General features: G+C 39.8%; 1 protein-coding gene across 1 annotated transcript; it reads right to left on the bottom strand.

Moving 5' to 3' along the window:
- Nucleotides 1–7,107: 7,107 nt before the first annotated feature.
- LOC112405392 (far upstream element-binding protein 3-like) lies at nt 7,108–9,684 on the bottom strand. Its single transcript, XM_024753754.1, is given in 3 exon segments — nt 7,108–8,395; nt 8,397–8,429; nt 8,431–9,684. Coding segments are annotated over 3 exon segments (1,719 nt in total). The 5' UTR covers nt 9,313–9,684; the 3' UTR covers nt 7,108–7,591.
- Between the last annotated feature and the right edge of the window lie 880 nt (nt 9,685–10,564).

Below are 10,564 nucleotides of genomic sequence, written 5' to 3'. Positions count from 1 at the left end.
AGCAAAAAAAAAAAAAAAAAGAAATATATGGTAAACTCTAAATAGACAGAAGTGCATGCTTGCACACCACCCACCACACACACACTCAACCCAAGCTCAGGATGGCTAAGATGAAAAAGACAGAAAATACCTTTGCTGAACCCTTTCAGGGAGTACAGGGTTTTTTGGGCATGAGCCACCCATCTCCTTCTATGGCCCTGCAATAAAGCTTTCCCTGCTCCAAACTCCAACGTTTCAGTTAGTTTGGCCTCACTGTGCGTCAGGCACACGAACTTATGTTCACTAGCAAGATGAGCTAGCCAAACATACATACGGAAAAATTGTAAGAGACATGCAAGTGGCCTGCAATCCTAATTTAGATTTATTACTTCTATGGGAGAATACACCAAAATTTGGTGCTAGTGATTATCGGTGCTAGCGGTAATAGTGATTATTAACTGTGCAAGATGTTTGCATACTTTGTCTCATTTGAGCCTCGCAAGACTGTAGGCTATAAATCATCACTCTCACTCTACCAATGGGAAAACTGGGGCTCAAAGAAATTCGACAATTGCCAAGTACACATTCCCTAACACCACCACTTGGAAGCCCAAAGCCCTCCCTGGGACACTGGATCAGACTTGTCCTCTTCCAGGTGAACAATTGCTCTGAGAACTAAAATACTGCCTGCCATATCAGTAAACAAAGGATGTTGCAGCCATCAAGCCATCACATTACAGCCCCCCAGACGGTGAGCCCTGAGGGAACTCAGGATGGAGACAAACAGGCTGCCCACTGCCAACCCCATCTAGCAGTCAGCTGCTGCAGCCACCCCCAACTGTGCAGTCTGAGGAAACTCAGGATGACAAAACACAGGATACTGGCTCCAGATAGCTGAGGTGCATGATAGCTGAGGAATGATTTCAGTGAGCCCACATGTTTGCATCTTCCCATACATAGAAAAGTAATAAATTCCTTGAGATATCTGGTTTTCTTTTATTAACAGTAATCTTTTGATATTCCAAATACCTGATCTTTTGTTGCAAAAACTCCTGTATACTCTGGCTCCCCACCCTTGCCTCTTTGGAGCAGTCTCTCAGAGTTATTTGAGACACTGACTCCCAGGCTTGAAGTCCTAAGACTGTCCACTGAACAAAGCGTAACTCTCAACTTTAAGTTATGCTTTTTTCTTTCAGTCGACAGCTCCATTATTATTTATGGGTTATCAGTCAGTGAACAACCGTAAAAGGAGTTGAAAATTGTATGTCCGATCACTATAATTCACATTAAGAAGTAAAGGCATTTTAATAAATTAATTTCTTAAATCTCTAGAATGTTGGAGGGGAGGGAAAGATTTTGTTTTGTTTGGGACATATATATGATGATTTGGGAGTGAGAAGCTGGTCAGGCGGTACCTTCCTGTTGCCCCTTAGCTACACTTCCACTCCATCACAGAAAGGCAGGAGTCAGGAACTTGTTCTCCCTTCTGAACACTTGTGAGTTCCAAGGACAAAGCCAAAACAGAAACACTTGAGACACTTCTCTTCCATTCTCCTTCCACCTTCTACTCCTTCTTCCCCTACCTCCACTCAGAGTTAAAAGTTAAAAAATTTTAAACTCTTGAGTAAATAGCTTGATAACATTTAGTGATGTTCATAATGTAAAATTACCAGGGACAATCTGTCAATCTGTATTTCCCAGAAATGTAACCTAACAAAAACATCTTAGCTCTCTCGTTCTTTTCCATAAAAAGAACATGGAGAAAAAACCAGATTAAATAAACTTGGGCTTATGCAGCTCTGTTTCATTTCATTAGCATTGAGGTCCCATAAAATTGACAAAAAAAAAAAAAACAGGCAAACATGGAAAAGTAATAATGTCAAATACATATTTAAAGTTGATTTATATTGAATCTTTTAAACACACTCTGACTCTGCTGCCCTGAATCTCAAAGCCACAATGAATACCAACAGCATGAATTCACAAATAAGACACCAAATTTATTGAATTTACTCATGGGATATCACCTGTCTTTCACTTCTAATTGTTAGAGACTGTTCTAAAACGTTGGTGCCCTATTGTTCATTCCAATGTTTAAGAAATATTTAAGACCATAATTAAGGAAGACAATTCACAAAAGAAGAAATACAAGATCAGATTGGCAATGAATTTTTAATGATAATAGCTTATAAGTATTTGTGATGTTGAGAAACCACAAACTCTTAAACACTCCAGGTAGAAATATGAACTGGAAAAACTAAAAAAAAAAAAAGGGTAAAATAGCTACCACTGAGTACTTACCATGTGTTAGGTACTGTGCTAACTACTTTAAAACAATATATTTTCACATTATCTCTGTTTTATGGATGAGGAAAATGATGCTCAAAAAGGGTTAAGTAACATATCCAAGAACACAAAGATAGTGGAAAACAACAACAACAGAGCTAGAACGCAATTTGGCAATGAATATTAAACATCTTTAAAATTTGTATATTTTTAGAGCCAGCAGTTCTTGGAGTTTATCATAAAGAAATAATTAGAGAAATATATAATTATATTTATACAACAATGTCCACCTTAAAATTATTTATAAAAAGGAGAAGTGGCAACAACCTAAAAGTCCAACAATAGCCAAATGGCTAGTTTCAGTGTATTGTGCATTGAAGCAATGGAATACTATAAGGCTATTTTAAATGATGGTATAACTCTATACTTATTGAAATAGAAATCTAGTCCATGTTTAGTGGAAAAAGCAAAATACAGAGTAGTGTATACAGTACAACTTTATTAAAAAAAGTGTAGGGGGGCTTCCCTGGTGGCGCAGTGGTTAAGAGTCCGCCTGCTGATGCAGGGGACACGGGTTCGTGCCCCGGTCCGGGAAGATCCCACATGCCGTGGAGTGGCTGGGCCGGTGAGTCATGAGCGCTGAGCCTGCGCGTCCGGAGTCTGTGCTCCGGAATAGGAGAGGTCACAGCGGTGAGAGGCCCGTACAGCAGTGGGAGGCCCCCGGCCCGCAAAAAAAAAAAAAAAAAAAAAAATTGTGTAGGTATGGATGGTGACTAGACTTATTGTAGTCACCACTTTGCAGTGTATAAAATATCAAATCATTGTTATATATCTGAAACTGTTATATATCAATTATATCTCAATTTTTTAAAAAAGTCTATTAAACCATAAAAAATTAGCATAGGTATGAAAGAAACAAGAATATACTCCAGTATGTTAACTCATTATGTCTTGTGGTGGCATTTTGAGTGATTTATTTTGTTTACTCACATATTTTAAAATAATTCTACAACAAAAATGAACTACCTATGTAAACATTTGTTTAAAACGTCACAAGAGAACTTTAATACACTGCTCATGGGAATGTAAAACAACACTACCACTTTGGAAAACTGTTCAAGAGTTTCTTATAAAATTAAGCATACACCTGCAATATGACCCTGGCATTCTACTCCTAGGTGTGTACCTAAGAGAAATGAAAGTGTATATTTACACAAAGACTTGTGACAAATGTTCAAAATAGCTTTATTAACAATAGCCCCAAACTGAAGACAATTCAAATACTCATCAACAGGTGAATGAATAAACAAAATGTAGTACATCCATACAATGGAATACTACTCGGCACCAAAATGAATGAAATACTGATATGCCTGTATACACAACACAGATAAACCTCACATTCATTATACTGAGTAAAAGAAGCCAGACACAAAAGAGCACACATTGCATCATGTTATTCACATAAAATACACAAGACTGCAAACTAATTTATAGTGACAAAAAAAAGATCAGTGACTGCCTGAGGCCAGGAGCAGGAGGAATAGACTACAGAGAGACATGAGAAAATCTGGGGTGGAGGGTGATGATGGAAATGTTCTGTATCTTGATTATGTTGTTTTAAAGGTATATATAGAATCCATTAAACTGTACCCTTTAAAAGAATGCAGCTTTTTTTTTTTTTTTGCGGTACGCGGGCCTCTCACTGTTGTGGCCTCTCCCACTGCGGAGCACAGGCTCCGGACGCGCAGGCCCAGCGGCCACGGCTCACGGGCCCAGCCACTCCATGGCATGTGGGATTTTCCCGGACCAGGGCACGAACCCGTGTCCCCTGCATCGGCAGGCAGACTCTCAACCACTGCGCCACCAGGGAAGCCCCCAAGAATGCAGCTTACTGTACATACATAATACTTCAATAAAGTTAAGTTTTTAAAAAGTTTACAGGAGCTTAATTCTTCAGAATATATATATAATTTTTTCCTAAACTCTGTATACAGGAATTTCAGGTCACCAGATTGGTTTTAAACTTAATAGTAATAACAACAACAATTGCAGGTAACGTTTATAATATTCCAGAAACTATCCTATCAATATTCTAATTCTGTTTTCACAGAAAGACAGAAATCCACCCTAAAATTCACATGTAATCTCAAGGGACCCCAAATAGCCAAAACAACCTTGAAAAAGAATAGCAAAGTCAGAGATTTCACACTTCCTGATTTCAAAACTTATTACAAAGTCAGTAATCAAAATAGTGTGGTACTTGCATAAAGATACACACGAAGAACAATGGAATAAAATAGAGTCCAGAAAAAAAAAAGCCTTGCATTTATGGCCAAATGAGTTTTGACAGGAGTGCCAACACCATTCAACACCATTGAAACAAATGGTGCTGGGAAAATTGAATATTCACATGCAAAAGAATGAAGTTGAACCTTTATACACCACACACAGCATATGTAAAAATTAACTCAAAATAGATCAAAGAACTAAATATGAATCGCTTAGAAGAAAACACAGGTGAAAACCTTCATGACATTGATTTGGAGGTCAAGAATGATATCTTGGATATGATACTAAAAGCACATGCAACAAAAGAAAAAATAAATTAGACTACATCAAAATATAAAACTTCTGTACATCAAGGAACACAGTAAACAAAGTGAAAAAGCAACCCACATAATGAAAGAATTTGTAAATCATGTATTTGATAATAGACTAATAGAATATATAAAGAATTCCAACAACTCAACAACAAAACCCAATTTCAAAATGGGCAAAGGACTTCAACAGACATTTCTCCAAAGAAGATATGCAAATAGCCAATATGCACATGAAAAGATGTTCAACATCACTTATCACCTTAAGTTAAAAGTAATAACCAACTGTTCCCATTTATTACTTTTATTTATTTATTTTTGGCTGTGTTGGGTCTTCGTTTCTGTGTGAGAGCTTTCTCTAGTTGCAGCAAGCGGGACCCACTCTTCATCACGGTGTGTGGGCCTCTCACTATCATGGCCTCTCTTGTTGCGGAGCACAGGCTCCAGACACACAGGCTCAGTAGTGTGGCTCACGGGCCTAGTCGCTCCGCGGCATGTGGGATCTTCCCAGACCAGGGCTTGAACCCGTGTCCCCTGCATTGGCAGGCAGACTCTCAACCACTGTGTCACCAGGGAAGCCCTCCCATTTATTATTAGTTAGGTTCAAAACCTAATAGCAATACTTTGTGTGGTGTTCAACAGATTACACTGTGTCTCTTGAAAATGTAAGTTCACTGGAATGCCTGGAGCACCTCAGCAAACAGTTTGGGAACCATGGATATAGATAGTCACTAAGAATAGAGAAGAAATATATAGTGAGGTTAAATACAACAACTCAAACTAAATTACATTCAAGGTTTTAGACTTGTCTAAAAACTGTGAGGTTTTTTAAAAGGTGTAGTCACCATTTTAATAGTTCTATCATAATATGGGAAATCTTATCACTATAATATTAAACTGTGTTGCTCAGTCTTTGCCTTTGCCCTCCAAGTCATAAACTGAAATATTCTATTTTCTTCTTCAAAATGTGCTTGATGCAGATTTCTATTCTACAAGACATAGTTTCAGAAAGAAGCCATTGATTGAGCTAGTATTAAATGCACTCAGATTTAAATTTAAATTTAGTTTACAATTTAGATTCAAAAGTCCCTGGGCTATAGTTTCAGCTGTGACCAGAAATGATATCTGTTACTTCTAGGCAAAGTCAATTAAGAAACGGGCATGCCTTCACCACCTTTTCTTAGCCTGCTGGTTGGATGCAGAGAACTCTGAACTCTTAAAGGATAGCAGAGCCACAATATGGAAGAAGCCTGGGTCTCTAAATGAGCTCTAGAATAGACATCTGCTGATGAGGAACACCCACATTACACTGCTATATTGGCAAGAAATGTACTTCTATTTTGTTAAGCCACTGAAACTTTGGAGTTGGTCTCTTTTTTTTTTTTTACTTTGCGCACAAAATGTCTTGTGGAAATTTTATTATGTAGAGTGTGAAATGAATTGTCAGTCCAATAAAAACAACAGTTTTTTTAAAAAAACAACATGCATAACATTTTCCAATTGCCTTTTTTAATAGTTAGACATTTCAAGCATTATAAGGAAAATAAGGAGAAAAACCCCAGACACTTCAGTAACTTCAGTATATCTCAAATGGAATGTCCCCCAGGTCAACTGAAAAATGCAAGAAAAAATAGCTTCAATTCCATTTTTCTTTTAAAAATACATGTTATCTGTACAAGATACACTACAGTAAACACTGGAAATCATATTATCCCTTTTATTAAATCAAAATTATTTAATTCATATTGTGGTTAATGCTAGATTTATTTATTCATCTAGTTAATTTGACAAATATTAAGAAAATATTTAAAAGAAAAAAGCAAAACACACCTTGGAATTTAAAAAGTTACTACATTTTTATGCAATTTAATGTTCCATAGTGTTTGTTAAAAGTTATATTGAATTTATTTTTAATATTAAAAATAACAGCATTTATATTTCTGAGAAAATAGAGAAAGGTTTTTTTGTTTTGTTTTTAAAACAAGCTTGGAGGTCTTAGATACACAATTGCAATCGGTAGGTAATGGAGACATGAAAAAAACGTCTGCTAAACACACAAACACATTTTTATATTATTACCCCTTTAGAACTCTAGAAATTATACAAACCCTATAAAATGCCCCCTCCCCAACACTGTTGGACAGCAATACAATTATCTGTCTCAATTCAGAATTCACATAATTAATTATAATACATAATAGTTCAGTTTTTTTAAAAATGCAATAAAACCAGACAGCCAAGATACAAGAAATTAGAAGTAAAACATTTAATGAATTTACACATTTAAGAATATTTAAATACTGTTTAAAATTTTTTTTAAAGAATTTGTTACAAGCCACCTAAGACTTCCAAGCCACTTTCTGTTGCAACAGAAAAAACTGTAAATAAAAAGACATGCAAACAAAACAAAACAAAAACACACCATGTTGAAATGTCACTGCTCTGCGGCACATTCTGGTGCCCGAATTTGCAGGTATTGCTCCAAAAAGAATCCCAGAGCTTACACATTTGAAGTAACAAACAAAAATAACAAAACAAAAATTATCAGCAATTTTTAGTAACTGATTTTCCCGATTTTTAGAAAAATTCTGTTAATCTAGTGTTTCACAGAACAAAACAAAGGCTCTTCATCAAAAGGTTTGCACATCTAAAAACCCCTGTTACAAATAGGTTTTGCTCACAATGGTTTGGGGGCGGGTGGGGAAAGGGAGCTGCAGGCCACTGTCCTACTGCTCCTGGCTGTGGGCCTGAGCTTGCCCTAATGTTTGCCCGTAGAATGCGACCTGCTGTCTGTAATACTCCGCCCCGGCCATTGTGTAGTCCGGCGGGCAGCTGGCCTGAGGAGCGGCGCTGGCAGCGTGACTCTGTTTTTTGTAATAGTCTTCCCAGGCCTTGCTGTAGTAGGGCTGGCTGCTCTGCGGCTGGCTCTGCTGGCTTGGAACCTGCTGTGTGGGCTGCTGCCACGCCTGGTAGGTGCTGCCCCAGCCCTGGGTCAGGAACTCCGGAGGACCACTCACAGGCGCGCTGTGAGGGCTTCCGTTCACTTTAGCGGCCATGTTTGGGAAGCACCTTGAGCTCCTTGGAGGAAAGGTGTTCAGATGCAGCGCAGCAGGTGGCTGGCTGAAGGGGCCCTGTGCATAATCTCCGGGCGCTCCGAGACTGGCACCGCCAACTTTCTCATCTATGAGATGTCTGGCCAGCTCAATCTGTTGAGGAACTCCCCTGATGGTGAATATTCGCAGGTTGGGGTCCGTGTTGGGAGGGTGATTCCGCTGAAGCTCCACGTGTGCTCCTGACTGCTGGTTTATGCTTTTGATGTCCTCACCCCCTTTGCCTATGACGAGGCCGCACTTATCTGCCAGCACTGTGTAGGTTATCTCCTGGATGCCACCAGGGGTTCCCACGCTCCAGTCACCGCGACCATGGCCTCTTCCTCTGGCTACCGCCAGGCCTCCGAAGCCATCTCTTTCCTGAGCTGTAAGAATAAGCTCGTTGATGACATGTGCTGCATGCTGGCATCGCTCTGGGGGGTCCCATGACCTGTGCAGCTCTCTCTGGACTAATAACCATCACCTGGTTTGAACTGAATTCTCACACCGGCATCATTCTGGATCTTTTTGATCATTTCCCCATTTCTTCCTATTACAATCCCAACTGCAAACCTAGGGACAGACACCTCTATACTGTCTCCTCCCATTTGGGAGCTGAAATCACCATGTACACCTCGAAAATCAACTTGGTCTTTTTCTCAGATGATCTCTAATACCATTTCTCTTGCTTGCTGTACTTTAAATGGGTCTCTGGTGATGCGAAGAGGCTTGTCTGCTCCCGTGGGCAATGGGCCGTCCTGGATCATGACCATCTTCACACCTGTCCGCTCCTGCAACTGCTTTATTGTCTCCCCTCCCTTGCCGATGACCAGCCCCACTTTAGACGCAGGGATGAGAATCTCCTGGATCATGCTGTTGCCATCTATGTCATTATGAAAGCCAGGTCCATTCTGACAGTGGTCCACGATCTGTCCCAGGAGCCGTTTGGCTTGTTCAATACTTTCTGGGGTTCCGGTAAGTACACAGGGCCTCTCTGGAATCCCAGAACTCTCTGAGGCAATCTGAATTTTGCAACCAGATTCTGCCTGAATGCGTGAAATCTGCTCACCTCCCCAACCGACAATAAATCCAACCATTTTATCAGGCACTTTGAATTATTCTGTTATTACTGCCCTTTGATGTAACAAGGCCCCTAACTGGTTACCTACTCCATCATCCAAGGGCTGTTTTTGTACTCCATAGCCATACACTGAGGGGTCCACTAGAGGTGTGGAATTATTCAAGTGAGGAATTGAATCAATTTTAGCAGCAATCTGCTGGACCCGGTGCAAAGCGTCCACGAAGCCCTCAGCCTTCATCCCCACCGGAGCGCTCTGCCCCTGCACCAGCTCTGCCATTACCACCCCCGCCGCCGCTGCCACTCGGCTCTCCCGTCAGGCCTCCCGCTCCACTTGGGGACCTGTAGCCGGAAAGTGGAGTTGGTCTCTTACACCAATTAATACACTCCAAACTAAGGCCCATTTCTAATATAATTGAGACTGCTTTTCAAGTATTACTATTAAGTATGACACATGTAAAACTTCCTTTGATACATCCTTTTCATCACCTTGAGTAAATTCCTCATATTCCTAGGTTGCTAAGAGATTTTGTAAGCAAGTGTATATGCTTATTGAATGTCATTTTGTCAAGAACTGTGAAGGGAACAGAAGCAAGAAGAACTATAGTCCTGCAACCTATGGAACGAAAACCACATTCACAGAAAGACAGACAAAATAAAAAGGCAGAGGACTATGTAACAGATGAAGGAACAAGATAAAACCCCAGAAAAACAACTAAATGAAGTGGAGATAGGCAACCTTCCAGAAAAAGAATTCAGAATAATGATAGTGAAGATGATACAGGACCTCGGAAAAAGAATGGAGGCAAAGATCAAGAAGATGCAAGAAATGTTTAACAAAGACCTAGAAGAAATAAAGAACAAACAGAGAGGAACAATACAATAACTGAAATGAAAAATACACTAGAAGGAATGAATAGCAGAATAACTGAGGCAGAAGAACAGATAAGTGACCTGGAAGAACAAAATAAAGAAAAAAAATGAAAGCAAATGAAGACAACCAAGATTATGCTTCCCAGGAAGGATTTCATTCAGATTCCACGGAGAAATCAAAACCTTTACAGATAAGCAACAGCTAAGAATTCAGCACCACAAAACTAGCTCTACAACAAAGTCTAAAGGAACTTCTCTAAATGGGAAACACAAGACAAGAAAAGGACCTACAGGACTTCCCTGGTGGTGCAGTGGTTAAGAATCTGCCTGCCAATGCAGGGGACATGGGTTCGAGCCCTACTCCAGGAAGATCCCACATGCTGCAGAGCAACTAAGCCCATGTCCCACAACTACTGAGCCTGTGCTCTAGAGCCTGTGAGCCACAACTACTGAGCCCATGTGCCACAACTACTGAAGCCCGTGCACCTAGAGCCCATGCTCCACAGCAATGAGAAGCCCATGCACCGCAATGAAGAGTAGCCCCCGTTCCCCGCAACTAAAGAAAAAAAAACCCACATGCAACAACGAAAACCTGACGCAGCCAAAAAAAAAAATTAAAAAAAAAAAAAATATATATATATATAAAGAAAAGGACCTAT

The sequence above is a fragment of the Neophocaena asiaeorientalis genome, unplaced genomic scaffold (genome assembly GCF_003031525.2).
Source record: "Neophocaena asiaeorientalis asiaeorientalis breed wild unplaced genomic scaffold, Neophocaena_asiaeorientalis_V1.1 scaffold220, whole genome shotgun sequence".
NCBI lineage: Eukaryota > Metazoa > Chordata > Mammalia > Artiodactyla > Phocoenidae > Neophocaena > Neophocaena asiaeorientalis.
The sequence above is the reverse complement of the archived record's forward strand: the minus strand, read 5'-3'. Positions and strand labels throughout refer to the sequence as shown.